General features: G+C 44.8%; 1 protein-coding gene across 4 annotated transcripts in view; it reads left to right on the top strand.

The window, feature by feature from the left end:
* The window catches only part of TRHDE (thyrotropin releasing hormone degrading enzyme), a 238,351-nt gene extending 211,939 nt beyond the window's left edge, over positions 1 to 26,412 (top strand). For 3 of the 4 annotated variants that reach the window (XM_032959912.2, XM_032959913.2, XM_032959914.2), the window contains 4 exons: positions 3,416 to 3,583; positions 10,899 to 11,039; positions 11,918 to 11,999; positions 19,330 to 26,412. In XM_032959912.2, coding sequence (XP_032815803.1) covers positions 3,416 to 3,583; positions 10,899 to 11,039; positions 11,918 to 11,999; positions 19,330 to 19,518 — 580 coding nt within the window. In that variant the 3' untranslated portion in view covers positions 19,519 to 26,412. The remainder of the gene's footprint in view (positions 1 to 3,415; positions 3,584 to 10,898; positions 11,040 to 11,917; positions 12,000 to 19,329) is intronic. The other variant, XM_032959915.2, reaches the window with a different exon arrangement.
* Positions 26,413 to 26,911: the final 499 nt, after the last annotated feature.

Genomic DNA, 26,911 nt, shown 5'->3' with positions numbered 1-26,911 from the left:
ATGTTAACCACGGCCGGAAATCGAACACAGGTGACCCAATTCAATGCGCAGTGCAATAAGCGCTGCGGTGCTACCACTCCACCCATTAGTAATAGATACGTTCTTATTAGGTCACTTGTCATTGACTAGTAAGTTATATTTACATTCAATTGATATTATATTTAACATTGACTTCCCTTAATAATACCTATAAGATGAGGGTAAATGATATATTGTGGACACCGTGTATAATGTTAAATGGGGCATCGCAGCGCTGCTATGCTTTGTACAATGACCAGCACACCGTTATACCAAGCTGATGGCACTCGGTAGCTCGATGAATGGGTCCATCGTTTTTGCGTTTGGGGGAGACTTTGGGTGCATGTGAACGCAGCGCATGCATTGAAACGATGTGCGTAATGTGTGCACCTGGTAACATTTGCATGCACACACTCGTGTGGCTGGAATAGTAGAGTTTGGCTGGATAGTGGAGTGTGTGGCTGGATACACAGTTTTTCTTTTTTAACATGCCAGTGTGGCTATGAAAACCACGAGCCATGGCTGGGCGTTAAGATCCCTGAGCTCACGCAGTTACGTGTAGACAATTATTCTAATGTGCATCAAAGGGGCAAATCTTTGTTCACGAGAGAGGAATATAATGATGTGCATTCACCGGCGGGAGACTTCAACCAAAGATACGTTCGTATTCTTCTTTGGTTCTTTCGGTAAAGTCACGTAGAATGAGAATAAAATAATAAATTGATAGAATAAAATAACACAATAATATTCTCACGACGTTTCGGCCACAACACAAGCGGCCTTCATCAGGTGAAGGGACGAGACTGTCTGGTCGTAGTTTAACGTCGCAGAGTCAAGGTAGGACGTATAAAGTGCAGTCGGCACATGGCCATTTGCTGATTATGTAAAGCATCACTTTATTATTATTAGTGAATTATACTCTTGGATCATTAGCCAGGCCAGGACACATTGCTCCACCTACTGGAAACCAAATCTATACACTGTCATTAGACTTAGAAGCATTAATGGACGAATGTTAACAAAAACAAGGCGCTAAACTTTTAATTCCTGTTGTGGGTCGCTGCCTTTCAAACGTGCGAATACCATTCCAAAGTTCGTTTCGTACTTTAGGCGACATAGATTTCAAACATAGAGATTAAAGCACCAGTACGTATTGTAATTAGACATATCTGAACCTATCACCATGCATTAGCTTTGCTGTAGTGTGTGGATTGCTTATACCTCACTGATCGAATGCCTTCCCAAAATAGCAGCCATACATCACGTGTTTAAATGCAAGACCTAATGAAGCACACACACATATACCGTACTGGATTATTTCGGGTGTTGCAGTGGTAAAATGAACCGTGCCATGAATTTAGCGACTGAGTTTGATTCCAGGCCATGACCAACCATCAGAGACGAGCGATCAGGTGATACATTAATCGGTTGTGGGGTCATCCCTTCACCGACCTTCACGGACCAACGTTGTGCAGTATGGTCAACAACAACAACAACAACCGCCATTCGCCACTAAGTGGCGGTGACGTCACCACGACGCTTGTGCCAGGCTATGTGCACCTTGAGGCCACGTGAAGTGTCGAACGCCCGCTGGCAGGAGGTCACGGGGCAGACCCAGGTGCCACGGGTCGCCTGACTGAGACGACATGCTGATGCAGTATGGTCAAACAACCCCAATGACTGACATAGTGCGGGGAGGCCCTGTAATAGTTGATTGACAGAGGGCTATACATTTAAGAATATATAGGTGTGAATTGAGTAGCTTAACATAAGCTGCTAAAATAAAAATGAACCTTTTTCTAAACGTCCCTTGCCGATCCTCCCACTCCCAACCACAGAATGTACAGCTTGGGAGGGAGTGTACTGACAAAGGGTTGTACATTTTTTTACATTTTATGACCTGAGCAACAACAACAAAAGAATCAGTGAAGAGAGATGCATCCTGCATTACTCCATTTAGTAATTATCATAATAAAAAAAAGAGTTCGCATATAAAACTAAAATGAATGAAACACAAAGTTAAAAGATGTGCGGGCGATTTTATCCCATCCAGCTGCTTCTGTAAAACTGACTCCAGATGCCCCATTCATTCCCCACGGCTGGCCAAGTCGAAGTTTCTGTGGTGGGTCATTATTGAACGGCACGCCGAAATGTTAAAATGTTAAAGCTTCGGTGAACGCAATTTGGAAGCGTTTGTTTTATTTTCATTTTGACAGCAGCTTCTGAATAAATAAATCCGTAAAAATGTATTCTGCGGCCATCGAAAAAAACGCACACTTACATGTCTTGCGGCGCAGCTCTCGTCTATAAAACATTAAATGGTTTACTCATTTTGTTGTTGTTGTTGTTGTTGTTATTGCTGCCAATGTTATTACCGTTGCACTGCGGCTGTCAGGTAGGCGAGCCGAGCGTTATCTTATTATCGGAACTCCCAACTGAGACGCATCCCAGCAGAGACCAGCTGCGGACTGAAACGCCACAGGACCTCTCCCTGGCGTGTATAAGTCAATAAACCTCGGCTAATTCAATTGCGGAGGAATGAGTTTAGCACGATGGGGGGAGGCAAGTGAATAATTCACTTGATCTCGTGAATTATTTTGGTAGCCTCCGGAGCTGGATTAGACCAAATTAAGTGCGCAAGCCAATTCTCGACAATTTCCGCTTGCGCTGCCGTCAATGGCCAGTCTGACAGCAGCAGCAGCAGCGCCCACGCTCCTTTGCTTGCTTGCCGGGAACGCAAGATCTGATTTAGCTCTTCGACATGCGATGTCGTCGGGTTCTGCCGCTGAATTTCTAATTAAATGAACTCCCGAAAAAAGAAGTTCAGAATCTGAATGTGTATTTATACTGGGGGAATCCGATGAGCTGTGAAGCTCTTTTTCATAAACATCCAATAGGGGTTCAAAACATTACAACAACAAACAATACAAAAACACGATCGGAGTGCAAAGTATAGGAAATGTAAACAAATCACTTTAAAAAAATATGGAAATAAAACTGAAGTATTTTATGTTACCGGATGAAGCCCACTGAGCTCTTTCAGGAGCGACCTGGCCACTAATGATAGCTCAATGAAGTGGCTTATCACGTGGATGAGGGAGGGAAACGTCAGACATGGTGCTGAACAATCCGTACGACCCACAGACACGTCGAACAGCGGTACAACACAGCCACGAAAACATCCTTTACGGGAGTGGTCAAAGATGGGTTTAACTCCAGAATATCGAGGTAGCCGGCCTCAATCGTTAGCCCCCTTTTGGGACCTAACCACCTCCGGTGAATGCGCTCCGTCAGATATATATTTTTTTTTAAACGCACATGCGTGTATAATTTCGTGGGTCGCTGTCCGTGTGATGATGATGATCGATTATTCAAGGAGTGAGATGTTTACTTGCAGAATTCCGCCGAACGTGCGCGGCCTGGTTTACTGCGTGGCAGTTTCACTGTCGGGCCAGGATGCTTGGGACTTCGTGTGGAAAACCTGCCAAGCCACGTCCGCCGTGTCGGAGAGAAAACTGCTGTTGGAGGCCCTCACTTGCAGTCGGGACAACACCACCATCCAAAGGTCAATTGCGCGTGTTTCAATCGCCTCGTGTATTCTGATCCGTCTTTGACCAATTCACCGAGAATGAGAGCGACGTCGTCACGTATGAGAAGCTGAGCAGGATGGGGGCTGGATAGTGCTTGGTTGAGCCACCGCCGCTGCTCAACAGGTGCCAGAGGGCGCAGCGGCGCGACGCTGTGGGCAGCAGAGGCACGGCCAGCAAAATTCGTGCTATGTCCTCAAGCCGTTACACTCCCCACCTTCACCATCCCGCATTGACCAGTATGGTGAAGGATAGCCAAATAGCGCCCATGTCACTCACGGCGTGGAGAGAGGCCTTCGTCCAGCAGTGAATAGAACAAAAGGGCCATACACGTGCACACATTCCTGTTCCAGTCGAGTGGTGCTGTGCCAAGATCGCGCATCCCATAACCGCGTGGCCTGATTCCCAGACCATCATCTCTCTCTTCTTCATCATCTGTGGTCGCGTCGACTTTCGGGGCGGCATGACCACAGCAAATGCCCTCGTATATTGTCGTTTCCACTCAGTTATTGTGCTATTTGCCTGCTTTGTCAAGAGTCCCAGGCATGTCCACATTAGGATGTGGTCCGACCGTCTTGTTGATGTATACATCATAAAATACGTGTTGTCTGCACCGCAGTGGATGTCAATGACCCTGTGATGTTATTGAGTAAAGAGCGTCGGCCCTGTGTTCCGGTGGCATGATCCAAATTCCAAATGTAAATTGTAACCCAAAATTGCTTGACTGGGAAACCAATAGCAACATCACCACCCCCCCCTCTCCCCCTATTGGCACACCAAGGCCGGTTCTGCATTCGCCTTGTGCCGCATAAGGAAAGCTGCCATCAGGTGGGTCCGCTAGGCTAAACAGAACTGCTCTCAGTGACGATTTTTATGGATGCAAAATGAATCCGGGCTGTTGTTGTTGACCTATTTAGCACATTAACGATACACTTCCCTCCAGTGCCATCCTTAGTAACCATCCCCCATCCATCCTGGTTACGTGGCAAAAGTATTCTACCTAGGCTAGATGAAACAAGAAGTTGGAGTTGGCTTTTTGAAAGACTGATCCCGATCATAGAAATCTGTTTTTTTATAACACTAGCTCAGAGCTGTTCAATACTTTTACGTGAGTATTAAAAGGGGAAATACTTTGAGTGTTGGAGTATCAGGTGTTGTAGGCTTTGGGTGTGAGATGAGCAGATGGCAGTAGAGCATTGGATTAATGAATCCATCTGTGCAAAGCTTTTTGAGTATTATCACTTGGGTTTTCTTGAGGTGTTCTAGTTTCTCCTGCAAATACCGAAAATTCATTAATGGAATTGGCCAAACATCCCAATACAGGGCTTTCCTGCAAAATGAGTTGTGAGCCTCGGTGGAACTTTAGTGGGAAAACAAAGGGCATCATTGTTATTATTACTGCTACTACATCTACATTATGGGACCTCCTTTGGCAGTACCAGAATATTAGAATAGGGTTTTCCCCTTTTATCTGGCAACAAAACAGGTGTTAAGTTGTTAAAACGCCAAACTGAAACCTTTTACAAGGAATCATGTCTGCATTAACCACAATACTTTTGGTCAAAATGCTAACAAAAAAACATACCCTGATAATATATGCATTGTCTTTGAGACTGAGTATTGTGGTTAATGCAGACATGATTCCTTGTAAAAGGTTTCAGTTTGGTGTTTTAACAGCTTAACACCTGTTTTGTTGCCAGATAAAAGGGGGAAAACCCACTGCTACTCCTACTTTAATTTGAACACATTTACGTATTATTGCTTTGTACTATTTAACACTTTGTTTGCTACCCGCTATCTTCTCACATTAAACTCTCCGCCTATCAATTGTTTCAAAATGTACACGTGCTACCATTTTCCCCATCGCTGTGCTCGAAGCCAGTGCCACGAAGCGAAGTAATATCCCCTCGAGAACGAGAACCCCTTGCCAAAGTGTCGTCGCATCGAGGCAGGGAAAGGGCATTGACGAGGATGCCACAAAAAACTACTCGCGGATTCCTGAGCTTACACCCACGCTCGCACATTCCAACACGCGCAACACCAATCATGCCGTCATTGCAGATTCATGTTAACTTTGCAATTTTTTTAAAGGTATTACGCTACCAAACTTGCTATGAAATTGTATACAGATCTGGGCATTGGTATGGGTGAGATGTGTTTCATAATTATTAGGTTATGGGTTTTGTGGTGTTCATGCAAAAACTATTGACATATCCAAGGACAGACAGACAGATATAGAGACTGCCATAATATTTCCTGCGCGTAGCAATAAGTAGCGATAAGTAGCGGTGCACTGCCTCTGATGTGTTTTGGGGATATACCACGCGCTGTTCCGCACGACGTCTGACATTTCTATCTGTACAAATGTGCAGGTCCTGAAGAAGCTCCCGTCATGTGGAAGCGAAATGTCGAACATCGTCCTGAACAATGCGCGGCACAACCTGAAAACACATCAGAGGGCCTTGCAGCACAACCGTGAACGCCCACGCAGTGGCATGACAGCTGCCTACGTCTCCCCCCTCCTCTTTTCCGAACATAGATGGACTCGTCCATCCGAACAAACTGTCAAATCTCTCTCCGTGGTGCTAACGTTAAAAATAACCGCCACTTTTTCAAATTTTCTTGTGGTTTTCACACCTGATGATGATTGCTTGTGTTGCAGTCGAAACGTCGTGAGAATTTTATTGTTTTATATTTTTATTAATTTATTGTTTCCCTTCTACGTGACTTTACCGAAGGAACCAAGAATAAGCTGCCTACGAGTGAACTCGTAGGCGGCTATAAATCATTCGCTTGTCCTCCACACACAGGGCACTCACTAGGGCTTGTTGACAGATGAATACGTCCATGAAGTGAGAGAACTGCCTTATTAGTGTCTCTTTAAGCTGATATTTTAACCAGCCTGTCATCAGTTTGTGTGTGTGGTTATTTTAAACGTATATTTTGTTGTGTTAATGGCTTCGATGAATGCTCTTGTCAACATCAAAGACGGTAATAGGGCTGCTCAACTGCCAAGCGTACACGTGAGATTATTAATTTCACAATTGTTTGCGGTGGTCTTGTGGGAGGTTGTCTTGGGGGTTTTTGCAAGCAAAGAAAAGATGACGACTCAATTCGGTTTTGGCTGCTCGTGCATTTCGGCCACCGACGGTATTTTTCAAGTTGGGCTTTGGCGGCGAGAAAAATGTGAGCTTTGTGTCGTAAATCTACTCACAGCGCACGGTAAATCAGACGATCCGCGCCACCATCGCTTACGCCCCTGTTGCTCTAGGGACTGAAACAAAACTGATATGTTTCTCCTGACAATCTGTCATTTAAAATATATAAATATGGACCGAGTATTTACGTTTTTTGTATTTTAATTTCTGTTAGTTTTTTTTTTCCTCAATTCTTTTCCGGTTCATTCCACTTACATTTTTCCTCTCGTGAAGCTACAAGGCCAATCACTTTCTGCGTGTGTGTGTGTGGTGTGGTGTGGCCTCTCCGCCTAATGTACGTCTTCATCGCGTTCGAAGTCACATGCACACTTTCCTGTGTACTATATTTGACATTGGGACGAATTTTCAGAACTTGTTCGGAATGCATTATTCTTTGCCATTGAAAGGTTATGTTGGAGTCACCACTGAATAGTTAATGCGTCCATTGTTTACATTTCATTGCGGAGAACATGACAACAAAAAATATATCTCACTCGAAATAACGAAAGGAAAAACTCGTCGACTTTTTTCAACGTATTTTACGCGGAATTGCTAGAGACATTTAATCTAAGCTCATGTCTAACAATAAATGCAATTTCCCAAATAAAATGAGAGGTGTAACATTTATTTCAAATGAAATCAAATCACATCGAACCAATTAATTTCTAGCTTGCGGGCATAACAGATACTGCTAATCGGTAACTATATTTAAAGCAATTCCAACAATCAGTGTGTGTAAATTCGCTGCGCGGTATACAACAAAGCGGATTTATTTTCTAATGCAGCACACGAAAGAGAATTTTACGAAGAATAACTTCACTTCTATTCAGAGGAGCCTGGAGAGGTGCACTTGTGCAGTCACTTGACATTGAAAGTATAAAGACACGTGGCGTAGAGAATCAACAGCGAGGCATCAATTCACAGAGGCAGCCTTCCAATGATGCTCGACGTAGGTTTTCAAACTTGCCGCTGTACGGCTCTCCGAAGTGTTTCAGGGTTTGAGCGAACAACGTGCGGGAAAACCAGAAAATGCATCGTCAGAGGGCTTTTATACAGCCTCAGAACGGTGGCATCGAGTGCGTTTTGCGAGCGACTATTGAGGCCAGCATAGTGTACGAGGTCGTGGAGCCAGCCTCTTACGTGCCACTCTTGCCTTCATTTCCCGAGTGGTGATGTGTTTATGAACTTCACTGGGTCACTCATTCTAAGCTGAGTCAACCCTACCAAGGCAAACCTTGGCCAACTGCAGATGCAAATGTGCAAGAAATTTCCAGAAATTCCAAAACCTTGGTCACTGAAATGTTGACGTAATGCCACCACTACCCACTCTCTAATAACAGCAACGTCAACAAATGTTGATGTAATTACACCACTACCCACTCTCTAATAACAGCGACAACAACGACAAAGTTTGGATTCAATTTGGCTTTCAAGGGCTCGCGAGCACATAGGGGCGGCCGTGGTGGTTGAGATGCTAACTGCCTCGCCTAGTATACAGGAGGGCTTCGGTTCGATCCCAACCCTGACACCTGTATATTTGGAGTTTGCATGTTCTCAGTGTGGACGCGTGGATTTTTCGCCGGGCCCTCCGGTTTTCCCCTCCACATTTAGAAACGACGTCACACGTTTAAACTATTCGGCCGCCGTAAATTTCCAACGTGATAAGCCACTTTCGTTGAGCTATCGTTTGCGGCCAGGTCGCTTCTGAAAAAGACCTGTGCAGCTGGCAAAATAAAATTAAAATTGCCGTAGCAGTAGTAAATAGTCTTCACAATCGTGGTTGCGCAGTGGTTACCAAGAGAGTGAATGCGTCGGAAAGGGGTTGGAGAGAGTGCTGTGAGATTTGCGTTGAGGCGAGCAATATTGCATATCGCACAGGCGTAGGCGTGTTGTCTTTGGAATGTCACACCGTCCAACAGGGGCGATCACAGCGTGTGCTTTTGATGACATTGGCGAATGCGCTGGTAACGACGACGCAGCGAAAGCAGACAGCGGCGTATGGATTTAAAGAGGAATAAAAACCCCGCTTGAATAGATGCATCTGTTGATCGGCTTGTACGCTCCTCGATGCGAAGACTGGCTCTTGATAATTATGACAGTAATGTGCAGCTATTAAAACGTCGTAATTTCAGATTCATTAAACCCAAGAGCAGCAGAGCAATAATACAATTCACTGGGTGTGCATTCGTTCTGCATGCAATGGTAAAGCAGGGCACGTATGTTGCTCTAGAAACCGTCTCGCACACATGCACTTTGCGCTTAATGACTCATTTAAAAGTGTGCCGGGCCACTCAATGCATTATTTTAATCGGTAACATGCGAATATTGTTGACATATCTTGAATTTAAACATATTTAGCTTCTAACAGTGTGCTGCTCACTCCAATTGGAAGCAAAACAGCTAAATCTGTCTGGACGGTGCATAAGGGTTACTCCAAATGCCACTAGAGAGAGATTGCTATCTCCATGCATTCGTGTGAGCTCTTTGCATAGAGACAACCTTCACCACTGCTTAACCTATATGCTATGGCCCTCCTGTCAACTAACCTATGACTGTCGTACTGTGTGTTTGTCTTTATATCTTTGTGTGGGTGTGTACTTTGTGTGGGTGTGTGTGTGGGGAGCGATAGTTTAGCGTTTAGCGCGCTGCGCTATGAACCTGGCGACCCGGGTTCGATTCCCGCTCACGGCCAACACCAGTGACGATTATCTGAACCGGTCCCGGGCCTCCCCTAGGTCGACCCAGCCTCAAATGAGTACCTGGTGCGTGTGTGTAAACATTGCCACTAGGGAGACAAAGGCGGTCGAGCGTGGTACTGGCCACCCACCCCCTCGTGTACCGTTCCGGCCTTCATAGGTGCTCGCTAACAGCACTTGCCCCTACAGTCTGTTAAGGCTATATGGGGGATCTTTGTTTGTGGTGGTGTAATGGCAAGTGCTCCGCACTCGTCAAGGACCATAAATCATCGTGCAAACTCCGGTCATGCTGGCAGCAGCTGCCATTGGCTATCCATCGAACAAAGCCGGTCGCTGCATCGCGCGTTTTCAGATGCGCTTCTGCGGCTATCTGGAAACTCATTGAAAACTCATTTGTTTAGAACTGCTTTTTTTGTGTGTTTAGTTTGCGTTGTTCTTTCATCACGCCTCCGATTACCACGGATGACTAAGTACGGTGCGAAAGAAGTTCAACGTACATACGTGCCTAAACCCAGTGACCTAAGTGCGAATCCTGATCATGGCTCACATCAAGTGATATATTTTTTGTATTATTATATTTTTATTGCAATGACATGCGGACCTGCCAAACCACACTGGGAGAATTCCAACAACATGATACAACAGAAAATCCACAAACATCCATTCCGGTGCGGCGGGACTACATGCAATGCGTCAAATGAAGGGGAGTGTGGCAAAGTGATATCTGAACCAGTCGGAGACCTCCCCTACAACAAAAAATGCATGCTGACTGACAGCACTTCCTCTGATAATCGATAATGTTAAATGGAGATGGTTGTCTTTCCCCCTGTGTGTTTACGTGTGTCGGTGCACGTGTGTGTGCGCGCGTCTGTGGGTTAGTGTAGTGCAGTGGTGAGCACGATACGCTGTGAATCCGGCGACCCGAGTTTGATTCTCACTGACAGCCAACACCAGTGGCAATTACTTGAACCGATCCTGGACCTGCCCGAGGTTGACTCGGCTTCAAATGAGTGCCTGGTGTGATGCGTGAACATCATCATAGGGGAGACAAATACGGCCGGGTATGGTTCTTGGCCACCCACCCCCCTTGTTTGCCATTCTGTCCTTCATTGGTGCTCGCTAACAGCACCTGCCCCAAGTTTGTTAAGGCTATATGTCGGATCTCTGTCTTTGCCTTTGGGTGTATGAAGAGTGGTGGCGTTGTGGTTAGGATTCTAACATCAGTGGTGACCGTCTAAATGGGTCGTTGGCTTCCCTTGGGTCGACTGAGCCTCAAATAATTATCTGTTGCAGTGCTTGAACATCAGCGCAAAGGCGGTCGGGCATGGTGCTGGCCACACCACCCCATCTGTCCGTGAGGCTAGGTTATACATCGTGTGTGTGTGTGTGCCTGTGAGCAGACTGCTGAGCACATCTCTCCATCAAGATCTCATCGCAGAGCAGGAGGCCGTGGACCTGATCATCAACATTGCCCACAATCCTGTGGGGCGCTCCTTGGCGTGGGCCTTCCTTCGGGACAAGTGGCCGATCCTCAACCAAAGGTGCACCGGTTATTGCCAGCTTGTCCCGTGTGTGTGTGTGAGCTTTTGCGTGGCATGGTAGCGCGGTGTTCAGCATTGGAAACGAGTATTTGACGTCACCGATAGGATATCGCCATGATGTGGTGGTCACCACGCTGGACTTGCAACCCCGGATGTCGCCGGTTCGAACTCTCGGCATGGCAGTTGAAACAATGGGGCGGGATTTCACGAAGCGCTTTTGTCAGAGCGCTTTACAAGAATTATGAATTGTCCATTAGTATTGGCTGACGGGGAAAAGGGATGGGGTCTGCGTGTTATGGAGGGGTAAGTGATGGCAAGGAAGGGTGATGGTCGGGAAAGGGAGGGGAAGGGGGAGGATGGTTAAGGTTGAAAGGATGCAGAGAGGACGTAGTCGAGGGATATGCTATTGAAAAAAGATTAGTCTTAAGGGAGGAACGTAAAACGTTGAGTGACGATTCCCGTTTGATGTGGAGTGGGAGTTTACTCCAAAGGAGGGGAGCCAGAAGGGGAAAGGAGCAGAAACTTGACTGAGCATAGGGAGCAGCGGGGGGTGCGTAGTGAGAGCCCACCGATACAACAAATGCCTGGCATGTGGAACCGGCTTGTTGTGCCTGTATGTGATGACACTCGATACACAACTGGTGGTACAGTGGCTACACTGACCTCATTGCACAGGAAGAAATCCTATCATGCACGCTCCATATCTGCTTTGTCTACACAGTCCCGCACGCAAATGGCTGTGTTGCCGATGCACGGCACCACATTTAAGCACACTGTTTATATGCATCGAATTTATGTACGCGCGAATATTGCGGTGTTGATAACGCAAGCATGACGTGATTGTGCTTGTTGTCGGGTGCCTCTGGTTACACATTCAGGTATGGCGAAGCACTCTTCATGACTGCTCGACTTATCAATGGCGTAACGAGATTTCTCAGTTTGGCTGAAGAATTGGAGGAGGTATGGAACTCGACTTTAACACAGTCTCTTGGCCCACTTGTCATTTCCCCAAAGAGGAACGTGATATTATCTCTTAATGTAATGCAGCAGCCACATTGCCCACTCCGTTCTGCAAGCATTGTATCGCTCATCACGATGAACACATTCTACCTGGATTGTGATCTCTAAACACGTGGGTATTTGACTTTCCTCTTGTTAGAATGTTGGCTCGCACACACTCAAACTTAGGAACTTCCAAATAAATTAAGTATTAAGTATGGTTTTTTGTTTTCTCCATTCGTAACCGTTCTCCGATCCTACGCCACAGGGCTCACTCAGTCTTTGGCAAATTCTTGCAAAGGAATTGTCCCACACTGAGCCCTGTCCAAGAAAATTACACCCCCAATCCAAGGTCTTCTGAGTCGGCCTAGGCCTACGTTTGAATTACCGTCTTATCCCAGGCAGTCCCTGGGTTTTCCGCATTATGTGTTCTTTTACAGAAATAAATCATACTTCATACCAATTTGTTGCTTCCACTTTTTTTTTCCTCTCTTTCTCGCTTTCACCGTTTCCTCAAACTTACTTGGTGAATATTACAAATTAGAATCAGTTTTTTTTATCATGTTTACCTCGTTGCTTTTTCTTTTTTTACTCAGGTGTCCCGTGAAAGAGCCCTTAGTGTCGTGAACTAAGCGCAGGGATGAATGAAGGAAAGATTAGATTCACCTCGGCATGAATTAGTCCTTAGTTCTAACGAGGTGCCCAGTGCATGATTTAGCCTCTTCTCGTGAGAAATTACAGTTTATAAAGTGCAGCATACGCAAAGTGCTGTGTGTTTACAAATGTGCCCATTTTGATTTGTTTTTAGATGAGCGAGTACAGCATATTTACATAATAATTGCCGTAGAGAACATAAAATATAAATGTACTAATCGGATTTAGAGAAATTTACGAGTCTTCTTTTTTCCATTAAAGTTGCTAATTTATCACACAGCAATGTTTAAAATTATGTTCACATACCATTCTCAGATGCCCCCAATGGTATAATGGTTAGCACAAGGGACTTGCAATCCAGAGGTCACTGGTTCACTCTCCCGGTGTGATATTTGAAGCAATGGCGCAAATTTCTTAAATCCCCCTCCACCGCTGTCCACTCAGCGGTATAAAAGGGATCTCCACATTGAAGTCGATTGGCAGGTGCCGTGTGGTGGGCTAAAGTGTGGGTACTCCGACCTCATCCAAGATGATTGGCCAGCATGGAAGAGTAGGCCAAATACCCTCTGAAGGGTCTCTCTAGCGCTCACACCAGCAGAGACTCTTTTGCCAGCAGTTGCATAAGCAAGCTATTGCAGGCCTGCACCTTTGCTTTAACAGCTCTCCCGGTGTCATGTATATATGAATGCGTTGGTAATATTCCCACCATTTGTAAAGCGCCCCCTGGCATTAGTGCAAATAGATTATGTTTCGTTGTGCGTGATTGCAAGCATTGTCCATAAAACACGACGGTAACATTATACATAAAAGCAATACATACTAATGAAACAGATTTTCCGAAAACAACATTATGCTGTTGCAAAGAGTATCAAAACTGCCTGAAACTAATGGAAACTAAGACTATAGCGAATTTAAATTCATACAAATCTCAGAGGCAGAAGGAAAAGTTTGAAGGGTTTGAAAGTTTCTCATGAGAGCTCAGATAATGAATAAAAAAATTATTGAATTCATCCATTCACTTAATTTGCATGTTGCCATAAAGCACAGGCAATGGGCTGTCTCTTCCAGCGTGTATTTAGTTGACGTGTGTTTGTGTCTTGAAATATAAATTCTCCCAAAACATATAAATAATTACAAGGTAAAGTATGTAATAATAGAGCGTTTTTTGGGATAGATTGCAAAAATATAAATGTGTCGTTAATCCCGGCACCACCCAACAGCTAATTAGTAGGGTTTGTCACGTAAACAACACACGCCCGTTAGTTTCTAGTTTAGCACACCGGTGTGTTGGATAGTAAACCCACAACAGCCAGAGCATACAAATGCACAAGTTCAAGTATCTTTGTCTACTATATTATATTGTGAATTTTAATGTATTCATGTCAGTTAGTTGCTAATAACATTGTCATTTCAACCAGCTGGTTGGCCAGTTGGACTTAAGCTAAATATGAGTAGGCCGATTGATATTAGCACGATTAAATTGGATTGGATTTCCTTCGGACAGTTGAGATTGAAAACGAAAACGAGTTTTAGCATTGTTTATTAAGAGGCACGTTTTCAACCGGTGCGTTCACTTTGACACGTGGATCAGTGAAAATGGACACTGGACAAAGAAAACAGAACACAAGCTTACGATCGCATGATGGATCACGTGGAGAGATGCCTGTTTGGCACTACGCTGAAAGACAGAAAGAGGAACGCACGGGTCAGAGAACAAACGCAAATCTAGAGACATCACATTGACAATTAAGGCAAGTAAGCTGGGCTTGAGTGGACAGGATGATGGCAAGTGGACGAGACCGGTAAGGAAATTTCAGCCAAAGGGAGAGAGAGAGCATCCAGGAGGGGACCACCCTCACGGAGAAATTGCTATGATGAGATCAGTTCATGAGCAGGAGACATGGATGGAACTAGCAACACAACCCTGAGTGATGGCGGCGAAGAGGGTAGGCCTCCATCCAGCAGTCGATAGACAATGGCTCGTGATGACGAATGTCAATGAAATCGCAGAATATTTCGCTAACTGCCGTTCGAGTTCTCAAGTCAGAGCGTTGTTGTTAATGTTGTCGTTGTTCAAATTACTTTGGAGTGATGTTCACCGTCCCTTGTATGGCAATGAGCTGGTCGGGGCAGTCCCTCACATTCGTGGGAGCTGGGCGAGTAAATTCATAGAACCGTCACTGTAGACTCCCCACAATTCCTACGGAATGTATCGACTCTGGACGGTGAACGAGCTGAGTCGACCCCAATGAAACTAGAAAACCTTCCAGGTGCATGCTGCACACCGTAACCAGCTTGCCTGCTTGTCTCACCGTTGTCTCCCACCCACACGTTCCGCCCCCAGAAACATTTACGTTCATCGTAGCCAGTCAGCGTTGAGTTCCGCGGAATGAAATGTGATCGAGGTGGCTGAGATAATGAATGAATCGCACGCGCGTAACGTCATTCCATCACAATCAATTCCGCGGTGTCGTATAATTACGACCTCCACCATCGTAATTCCCACCGGCATCTCCATCACCTATATCACCATCCTTATTATTGCCATCGGACATCTTTCCATTAAACGTGCGCCTTATTATATGTACAGCCACGAGCCTGTGCAGATAGAATCAATGAAATTCACTCACATCCTTCACTTCCTGGCCTCTCTCTCAATATCGCTACCACTGGCAATAACTCATTACACCTTGTAGGTCACCTGAGGCCAACATCATAGCAAAATCAACGGCCACCAGTTACTTTTCTTTAAAAAAAAACGTCACCCAAGGTGGCCAAGAGTCAAACTTAACTGATTGTCCTTTTACCTGCAAGTCTGGGGAACGTGAGCGACAGAGCCAAGCTGCTGGCTGTAAGCGATTACATTTAAGTGGGGTATGCTCTGGCCTAGTTAAGGGCTCGTGGTTTGAAGCTTGCTTTTGCCACTTGACTTGCAAAAACCAAGAGCTTTGAATGTAGTCAATGTTGCGATACTCATTAACGTGCATTATCCACACCATCCGCTTGCTTTATGCAATCATTGATGCAACCTGCTGGTCAGTGGAAATAAATCCAACAAATTAACTGCGCAATTGGTTCGAAAAATTACTTGTATCAAACCAATAATACGTGAGGTTGTGCGTATGCATCACATGCCTTAGCTCGTGCTGACAGTGGGGCGTTTAAAAAAAAATATCCCAGCACCTTTTAACACCAATGTATCATGGCGCATTATATGTGTCGTTATTATTGGAATGTTTAAAACCATATTCAATCAATGCATGTTACCTCCTACGATACTGCGTGCATCAGAAACGTGGACGATGACCCAAAAAGAAGTGGAACAAATGGCCTAGAAGTGCGCAAAGATTCACGGACCTGGAATTACAGCGAGGGACAGAAAAGGGTTAACACATGGATCAGGGAACGAATGCAAATTAGAGCTGTCCTGTTGATTGCGAAGGACAGTAAAGTGGGATTGGGCAGAACACGAGGATAGAAAGAATTATGGCCGATGGATTCGAATGGGTGATGGAGTGGTAGCCAAATGAAAGAACTGCGGAGATGGAGCAATGAGATTAGCTCACGTCTCGCGGTGGAATGGCCTCGTAGCATCGCAATATTGTGAGTGGTGGTAATGGTACAGGGGAGGCCTTCATGGAGCGGTGGATAGATCATGGCTGGTTATGATTTGATTCGACGCAAGTCCGTGAGAGAAACTTTTTTGGGGCTTCTCAGTGACGTAGTCTTAGGCTAAATAAATCAAATTGAATGGATGTTAGAAACAAGTGTTAGCTGCCGTACACAGCGAAACTCCTCTTATGTTCGGCCCTGCCATCCAACTGCCATTGAAAGATTCCACATAGTTTGTATAGATGATGAATACTAATTTATTCACACTCGCTCGATTCCACGTGTTCATTAGAATACGATTAATCAATTCTGGCAACTGCATGATGATGCTGGTTGTAACTACCAGCGATACTTCGTACCCAACTGATAAGTGTTATGAATTGCTCTCCAACCACACATCGGTGCTGCTGAAGCGGTGTTAAATGGGCACAGGTTTTGTTTATCACACAACATCTATATTAATTGGCTACATCGGGTGGAGGAGGGTTTACGACACACGTATATATGTTGAACTTCTTTCGCACCGTACGTAACCAACCGGGCAAACCAGAATCAAGTATGACTCAATTGATTATGTCTCAATCAATTGAGTCATATCAAGGCTCTTGCTGGATGGAAATGCAATGGCTCAGCTGTAGCTCAACTGTGACCTCAATAATCACCGCTGTACAGAGCCCTCAAGCTCGACTTTTCCTCTTCAATGGTCAGCTTACGTTTAATAATCCTGTGAATGTTTTAATTAACATACGAATGTTATCAGCGCATTATTATATTATTAGTCAAATATTGTAAGTCTAAAATTAGACCAAGAGCATGCCAGATCAACTGACCGATTCTGATCGATTATATAGAATCATTAATGTAGTTGGCTTTGGGATCAGATTCCAAGAGAGACCGGGATGTTATCGTACACATAAATGAATAAAATCCCCTGCAACACACATCCCCTCGTGCAAATGCAAAATTTACTGGCCCTTTGAATATATATTTTGAACGTATGTGATCAAATTAAAAATAATGGGACATCAGATGTGGTTGAAATGATGCACATTTCATGCCTCTTTTATATGATTTTTAACACATTAAAATGCTCCGTATGTAGCCATTGCATTAAAATCGTGCCAGTTTTTGTTTAACGCAGTATGACCAGAGCGCAGGTTTTGTAGATCGCATGAATCACAGTTTGCATGTTTGGCTGTGTGTGCGTTGGAGGAGCGGTAGTGCAGTTGTTAGCGCTACGCTGCGCTATGAACCCGGCGGCTCGAGTTCGATTCCCGCTCACGGCCACCGCCGGTGTCCAATATCTGAACCGGTCCTGGGCTTCACCTTCGTCGACTCAGCCTCTATTGAGTGCCTGGTGCAGTTTGTGAACATCGCCAATGGGGAAACAAAGGCATTCGGGCATGGTGTTGGCCACCCACCCCCACGTGTGCTTGCTGCACTGGCCGTAACGTGTGCTCGCTCGCAGCACTTGCCCCGAAAAGTCTAGTACGGCTATATGGGGGATCTTTGTCTGTGTGAGGGTGCTTTGGCGTCTTTTGTGAGAGCACGTGTTAAGTGTCTGTGCATTCTGTGCATGGAAGTATTTTTCATCACAAGGCAATCCTGTAATTGCTGGGCAAGTAATGATGCCTCAATTGATCAATTAAAATCGATTCTTAAGCTTACGTTATATCCATCAAATTGCGCTTGTTCGAGCATCAGGTTGTTGTATGTGAGTGGTTCACTTAGAGGCTGCTAAATTCACAATTGTGGAAACAACACCACTCCTTGGATGTATTCACAACCTCAAGTAATGACGGTGCATCTAATCGAAGAGGAAATGAATCACCACACACATGCCGAATATTTTATCACAAGCTACAACATAGTTTAAATGTGATAAGTTCGTGACATGTTTTAAGAATTAAATGATCTCAGGAACAATGTTTTTGTACAATTACTTGCAGTCCCTAGTATTGAGTGTTACATTGACAGACCTATCCAGATGCATGTTTTTTCTTGGTCGGAGAACACACGACTCACAACGTTTGGGAGTTCAAACATCGCACCAGTCATTGTGGACTCATCATCATTGTGTGCTCATTATCCCTCCCAAGTCAATAAAATGAGTAACCACTAAATGGAAATCAACAGTGAGTACCCTGCGAATAAACTGGGGCCTGTCATGGCAATATGGATCAGGGACAGTGTTAATCTTGGTTAATACAATTAATAATTGAAGAAAATATTCGTTAGCAATATTTTATATATTCCTTTTAGTCAACGGTGACCGAGTGATTGGAAGTCATCGGTTGTGACGATGACCATGCCTGCTGACCACACCAAAGGCCAACAACGCTTGACTGTGACGAGACGAAATGATCTTAAACTGATTTAAAACTCTGACGGAGATGATTTAGTAACGTTAGCAGAGACACCAGTATATCGTGGAAGGCCAAACATGGTCATTGACTATACAGTATATGTTCTATACAGATTTACTGGCTTCATTGATCAGCTGACCTGATAATATTGGCGTGGGCGAGGGCTAAATTGCTCACCCCCTTACATCAATGTTGAAAAAGAAAACCAAGAGCGGACTATTTTTTTTGTTCTCTGGCACTTTAGATGATAAGACTAAGCTGATGGCTCATTAAATTCCACAGACTGGGACTTGAACAATATCCCACAGATTGTCCCCGCCCACGCCAGGGGTCGGCAAGACAAAATAACAAGAAGAGACATTTTTTGTTTATTCGAATTCGGTAACAATTGTTTGAAAAATCACTTGGGATTTACGCATGGCAAAGCATCGACCCCTGCTGTGAAACTATAGCAGACTACGCCTGTGCGAAACACAGCGCTTTCGTGATGGCCGTACGCGATTAGCACGTCTGGAACACCAAATTGGCGACTTTATCAATAACTTATCGTGACGAGGATAAACAAATTCGGACTAAACGAACACGGGATCCGGGCCGTGGACGGAGGCGGGCGTTACGCGACGCTTTGTTTGATATTTCGGCGTTTGTTGTCGCGGCAGCTCCAGCAGTTCACGCAGCAGCAGCAGCAGCAGCAGTCGGCGCAGGGACAACCAAACCCAGCGTTCGGACCGGCCCTGGAGCTGGTGGAGGCCAACCTGCGATGGAGAGAGGCCAACGAGGACAACCTCACCGCGTGGCTGGAGAAGGAGCTGCAGGCCAGCCAGCATCAGAACCACCAACTCTTGTAGCCTCCGCCTGTTGAAATCCAACGAATACATAATATTGCAGCCGGTGGATGGGTTTTTTGTTGTTGTTGTTGTTGTTGTTCAAGTGCGTACAGTGCTGTATTTATTTTCTACCCCGTCTTCATTCACGCGGGCGTTGTTGTCTTTGGGTCTGTGTTATTGTAACGGGAGCCTGGGAGGAGTTGGTCAAAATATTCTCGAGAGGCTTCCTAGAGCCTCCCTCTAGTGGAGGCCCTTACCGCAGCCGTGGTGTGAGCAAGCAATTGCAGGACTCCACTTTTATCTTCTTGTAACGGTAACTTCCTGGGTTTTAGGTGTTAAGGACGACGCGGCTGTCGGGATTCGACCTTCCAACGCAGCCTCAGTGTGGGTATTTAAACCAGGGGAATCTGTTCGGCAAACGGGGTTTCTGACACGCGTCTCTACCCCACGTAAACCATTGTCCCCGAGCGCTGTGCAATTTCAAAATCTCCAGTCAAACGTGTGAAGCACACCAGCGGTTTCTCGCCGTGCTCAAGGCACAGTTGACTTAATTATTCACAGCACCGTTCGCGCCTCTTGTGGGAAATGCATTCCCACTGTGCACCTAATATGTACATGATGGTATAACCATACGGCTGTAAACGTCTGCGGCCCCACTAGTTTGCTGTTGTGCTGAAAGGCTCTCCGATGTGTGCTCCGGCTGAACGGGGTGTTGTTCGGCACAGTGTCGGGACGTTTCGCTGCTTAATGCCGAGCATTATTCGACGCGATTTTCCGACATTTTCGCACGGACAGCACTTTGAGCAAAACGTCAGACATGCCACCGTTTCAAAACGCGGCACAACCTGAAATACGCAATCGGACAGCTGCGTGGTCTGCAGTGTCGTGATTGGTGAATTTATTGAAACTGATGGCGATTGTATTTATTCCAACTGAACGTATGAATTGTGCACTTCATTGGCCCTGCAACTTGCCGTTCAGAGTTTTAAATCCTCACCGTCGCCACGGCTCCATGGTTTTTGAAACGTGACCTCTGAACCCCCAAGCCCAAAAATGGGCGAACTCCGTCGCGAGTTCACGCTCGGCGTCCGCTGTTCTATCGCTCGCGCCGTTCTAAAAAAGACGCCCGCGTGCATCGCTCGCCACGCGGCAGCGTGCCCAATGCAGAGCGACGGGGGCTGGGACGTGTCGCGTTCACCTTGGCCGTTCGGCGCAGCGTCTCCGACTTGACTTTTCGGTCTGCCCTCTCTCGGGGCTTGGCCCTCCTGTCCGTCTCTTCATGCACAAAGCAGGCGACGTTACTCGGGGGGGGGGGGGGGGGGCGGGGGGGGGGGCGGGGGGTGGGCCAGAGCACAAAAGTCCTGGTTCCCTCGCAAGATTTCTTCCACGTGTCCAATTAGCAGGATGAACCCACGAAAATGCCTAGCGACGGCTGACACGCGGAGGAGGAGGAGGTGGCGGCGGCGGCGGCGGCGACGGTGGGGAATGTTAAGGGGTGGATGAAACAACAACAAGAGCAACAACGAAAGCACATCTTGGAAGAAGTTTGTACTCTCTAACCTTTTTGATGTTTTAATAATGTGCAGACTGCACCTTGGGTATTGCGTCCACTCGGGCGCTTGACACTAAAGAGGCGTGATGTGCCGAAGGTCGCTGCTGCCCTCATGGCTAATCCATCATTAATGTCTTTGGTTGCACTCCACCATCTCGTAACAAAAAAAGAAAAGCTTTTTATTGCCTTTTATAATCGAAACACAAGGGGGTTATGGTAGGCTCCAATTCCAATGGTGTACGTGACTTGCAATGCAGTCCCCCCCCCCACCCACCGCCGCTCCTCCCCAATTATCCGAATTGATACAAACTGATCAGTGTTTCATAATAGAGGTTTTTTTGTGGTTAGAACGCGTAAATGTATACATGTGTCGTTAAAATCCGCCACCACCCGACACAGCCAACTAGTAAGGGTTGTCACGTAAACAGAACATGCTCGTCACTAGTACAGCACACCGGTGTGTTGGAGAGCCAAGCCACAACATTTACAATCTGAGCACGACGGGTGGCTGTCCAACAGTGCGTACGGTGCTGGTGTGCTGTACTAGTGACGAACTGGCCATGTGCTGTTTACGTGACAACCCTTACTAGTTGGCTGCGTCGGGTGGTGGCGGGTTTTAACGACACATTTATATATTTACGCGATTTAACCCAAAAAATAACCTCTCATGGATATATTGGTGGCGAAAGCTGAATCTTAGGACGCACACGGACGTGTCTCAGAACGCTCCCAAGGCATCGTGATCCGAGGAGTACGTTGAACAAACAATAAAATGTCCCATCGGTTAGGAATGAGTCTGGTCGATTTTCCTTGTCTAGGTTTATTTTAAATCACAACTGTGAAAATGGAGTTAATGTGTTCAGCAGTTTGTACAATTTGCAGCTGAAAACACACTCAATTGTTTACGTTTGAGGATCAAGAACAAGGTTCTTCTGTTCAGCTTTACACACTGTTGGAAACAAGTATTGTTCGTGAAAACCTATTGAGAGAGAAATGGCACGTGCCTGGCACCACGCATGCTCTCCTTTGTCTCCCAAGTACCACCGTTTACAGGTTGCACCAGGTAGTCATTCTGATACTGAAGTTGACCTCGATGAACCCCAGGACAGGTTCATTTGCCATCCAGCACTGGCTTCGAATCGAGCGCCAGAATTGTAAATCAGTGCGCTAACCACTGTACCGCCGCTCCCCACACAATAAAAAAAGATAAAAGACAAAGATCCCCCAATATAGCCTGGACAGCACCTATGAAGGCCGGCACGGCACACGAAGCGGTGGGTGACCAACACCACGCCCGGCCTCCTTTGTCTCCCCCTTTGCGATTTTTTACACACCGCACCAGGCACTAATTTGAGGCTGAGTCGACCTAGGGGAGGCCCAGGACCGGTTCAGATAATCGTCACAGGGTGTTGGCCGTTAGCAGGAATCGAACCCGGGACTCCGGGTTCACAGCGCAGCGCGCTCACCGCTGCACTACCACACACACACGGGCACACACACGACTTGAAAATTGGTCATCATAGACAGCTAACAAGGGCGAGTTTTGCGGAATGACACTGCCAGGTGTGCGTTCGCTTATATTTAATGCGGATTCCACGCGGAAAAAAAAACAATCAATCATTCAGCGGAGTGTGTCAGCCACACCTGACACTCCCTTGGCAAAAAAAAACTCCACAACTTTGCATTTCTGGCCCAAGTGCAGTTTAAACGACGGGCCCTTTTCATCCACAGGCAAGAGGAATCGTGTTGACGCCAAAGGCGGTCGTGCATCGATTTCCGCAGTTGCGGCAACAACAACAAAATAAAAGCACTGATGCAATCACTTTTCATATATTTTTTTTTATTGTGAGCAGATATTAAAGATGCACGGGCCGGCTGTAGGGAAAAGCTGGATGTGGAACCTCTTCACCCATGCCCTGTTCATTTTCGACTCGGGACAGCGCCGAGGGTGCATTTTGGTGGACGTGTCAAAAGTCGGAGTGTGTCGAGCCTTTACGGGAGAGTGGCGGCCGGGGGAGGGAACGTGCACTGATGGGAACGGACAACATCCGCCGTGGAGATGGAGCGATGAAATAAGCTCAGGCGCTCGGTGGATTGTTAACATCGTAGAGGCCACAAAGGACGGTGCGGGGTCGGGGAGGCTTTTGATCCCACCGGTGTATAGCTGCTGATGATATGGCCACGGGCTTACATGGATAAGCCTGGCCCGCGACAGTGGAGTTGCGATTAAGGGTGTACTGTCCTCTGGGGATATCGTTCATGGTTTAGATGGCCAATGGTTTTATAGCGGTAATTATTATCGTGAATTTCCATTGGTTTTGAATGGATTGTGTAACCTCTGAATTTAAAACTAAACTAAAAGGGGCCTGCAGGCTAATACTACTTTGAACGTATGGATAAAGTACAGTATTTTAAGATAGACACTTCGACAGTATCAGGTAAAAGCCAACAAAAGCGATTGAAATCTTCAAAATTATATGTTTGAGTGTGTTTGTGTTTTTTTAAAGGAAATTCTCTTAAATTTCAATTATTATTCAAAGCACTGCGTTTTATGGTAATGTAGAATAATCTAGTGAGCTATGAAGTGCAGGTCGTGGATGGATCGATGTATCGCAGGATCGTGAGAGCTGGTGGAGCCTTGGGGAGCCCTTCAGCAGTGCATTGATCATGGCCCATGACGATGATAGGGAAACAGAGGGCAGTGGTGTGACGGGGGATAGCAGACTAACCTGTCCAGCGGAGTTCGATTTGCGGCAAGGGCTGTCGGCAGTGGCAAATCTGACCCGGTCATGTGACCCCTCCCACCCCTTACCCAATCCGCACATATGCCTACGTGGTGAAGTATGTTCAAACAACCCCAATGACTGACATGGCGTTGGGAGACCTTCATCCATCAGTGGATTGACAAAGAGCTGTACATTATGTAATGTAATTTCACGGCTTACTTTTGGACTTGTGAACAGGCTCCCGATGAGATACGTCTCTGTCTGTCTCAGCCTGTAATGCCTCAAGTCAAGACAGAAATAACCAAGATAGTCCAGACCGATATGTCTCACAAACAACAATAAATGTGACAACTTGAAGCAGTTTTGATATATTTATGATCATGGGATTAAGGAATTATGGCATATTTTGAGATTCACAGATATTCGACATGCTGGTTGCTTCGGATGCTGCTGCAAATAAAAAAAATGTACGGTCAATAATCTCGTAACAAAAACATTTTCTGAAAACTTCCAACGTGGAGCACTATCATAATATAACAGCTAAAGTGTATTGATAAGCACTGTGCTCAGTGAATGTTTTGAAACTCAGTACTAATTTTCCATTTGAGATGCGTGCTGCGATTTAAAGAAAATATATAAACTACAAAGACCCACTTTATGGATTGGTTTGCTCTTGTATTTTTTCGGGATGCAGTGAGTGAGTTTATAATTGCTGTTATTATATTCATGTCTACATCTATGCTATATTTGCTTGGCTACACCGGCCCCCTGGGATAATTGTGTGATGAGTCATTATGGACATAAATTAGATGCGATCTTTTAATCTGAGCTTAGCTGAAACTCTCTTGTGTACCAAGCCTAACAACATTCTGTGTGTTTAAAAGCCGTGCTTCTTCCTCTTGTATGCGTGAGTCTTAACCAGGTGCAAAATCTGTTCTGGTTATTTCATCTAAATAATGTTTCTAATTTATTGGCAGTGAGTAAATATAAAATAAGATGTTTGTTTTGCAACCACATGCAACATCAAGTACAAAGTCATTAGAGCATGAGTCCCTTTTGATTTCAACGTGACGTGTGGCACTGTAGTATCCTAAAGCAGTTCGTCTTTTATTGATGCAGTCGTCTTTTAACAATTTATTTCCAAAGTGCGCACTTGCAGCATGATAATTATAATGATGACATTGGCCGTAAAGTTGACGGCATAGGCGGTGACCATGCTGAAGATGGATGGTGAAATTGGTGATGGTGATGGGATGTTTAAAGATGGAATTGGATACTCTCAAATTAAAATAAACATGAGTTATTTTTCAATGGATTTTTTAATTATTATTTGTAAATATGACCGAGTTTCTCTAACCTATTATAACATTACATGAAACTCAAATTTACAGATTTTTTTACTTGGTATAATATCGTCTGATTTCTGTGCAGTATTATTGTGTATGAAAAAAGATATATATATGGTATATATCATTTTACTCGTATTGTGCTTTTGATAAATATGATCTGCGCTCATGCTGTTGTTTCATGTGTAATCATGCCGCATGCTAAGTGTGTAAATTTTGTGTTAATTTACAATACATGTTTATGGTGTTCTTTATTTTATACCTTTAATCCCAAGGTCACGGACCACTAATGCGATCCATCCATTCCGCATACGACTATGAAGAAAAGTAATAAAATGTGCATTAATTATGCATTGCCTACAGACTACAGGGTTCCTATCGGTGACGGGATGAAATTACATTAAATTTGTTTGCGCAATATATATTGCGCAATGTTCTTATTTATACCTGTTGGGACAGTGGGAATAAATTAATCTCACAATGTCTTGTTAGCGTGTTTTCTACACGCTGATAGTCTTGTAATGTGTTTGATGGCTGTGCAGTCACGATGTATAATTCATTTTTGGATACTGCATTCATCATTTTCGTTTTACTGCATCTGTGCTCATAATATCTAGCGGCTGCATGCTCAGTGGAACATTGTATTTAGACCTTGCTTATGGAGAACCCAGGCTCACTTGCGGTGTTATAAATATTTCATTCATCCGTGATGTGACCTCTGACTTTGAATATTACTGTGTTACGGTAACTTCTTGATGCTACTTTGTTGTGTTGAACATGGATACTAAAGGGGACGTTTTCTACACTTAAAAATCTCTTGATGTTTAAAATGTAATGCTATTGTAAGACGTTTAACGTTGTAATGCTGTTGGTGACCAAAACACATAATATTAATTGATTTATGTTTGAGTTGACTTTTAAATAATTTAGTTTTTTTTTTATCCGGTCTTATTTTCACCCACGAATGTGCTAAACATAATTGAAACAACGATGAAGTAATTGTACAGACAATGTATACCCAATATCAAAATTAGCACTCGCAATAGTATTTAAGTAAATTATTTAGTGATAAAGGAATATAAGTTTTGCAGACGCTTTCCAAAATATACCTGACTTGTTTTAAGTTGCTATTCGATCAATAGATGGCCATTGATTTTAAGACAAAATCATACGAAACAAGAAACACACAGAGCGCATGCTGCATAGTTACGGTATTTCACAAAAATACTGTTTGGACATTTCTTCGCTCGGATTGTAACCATCTGTAAAATAAACTAATTATTCATTAAAATTGATTTTCATGTTGTGTTTAATTTCGTAAAATAAAAATGCATTCACTTGTAGCAGTATTATATTGTGCACTGAATGTAAAAAATACCTGCTTTAATGCGCATTAAAATTACAAAGTCAGGATATATTGTCGTTTCTCTTCCCTCAGTATGAGAGGGAGGTGTACATTTTCAAATTGCATGCTTATCCCAGCCCCATGGCACCACCCTTATCTTCAGTGCATGGGTCTTTTCATTAGTGTGCAAGTCAGAGAAATTACTACACAATGTATAGATTGCAGGCTTTGTCGGCGCTGTTGCGTGCAATTTCCATTGGCCTTCAATCACGTCACTCTTTAAGTCCATAGACATTAAATTCTGGTCATCAAAGGCATCGCTTAATTTATGCTTTATGCATATACCACAAACCTTAATTTTGATTTTGACGTCCGCATGTAGCCTCGCAGTGAGGCATTTTGTTTGCCATTACAGAATCCCCAACTACAAATGTTAAGATCCATA

The sequence above is a fragment of the Petromyzon marinus genome, chromosome 24 (genome assembly GCF_048934315.1).
Source record: "Petromyzon marinus isolate PM22_M1 ecotype Great Lakes invasive population chromosome 24, UKy_Petmar_22M1.pri1.0, whole genome shotgun sequence".
Classification (NCBI taxonomy): Eukaryota; Metazoa; Chordata; class Hyperoartia; order Petromyzontiformes; family Petromyzontidae; genus Petromyzon; species Petromyzon marinus.
The sequence above is the reverse complement of the archived record's forward strand: the minus strand, read 5'-3'. Positions and strand labels throughout refer to the sequence as shown.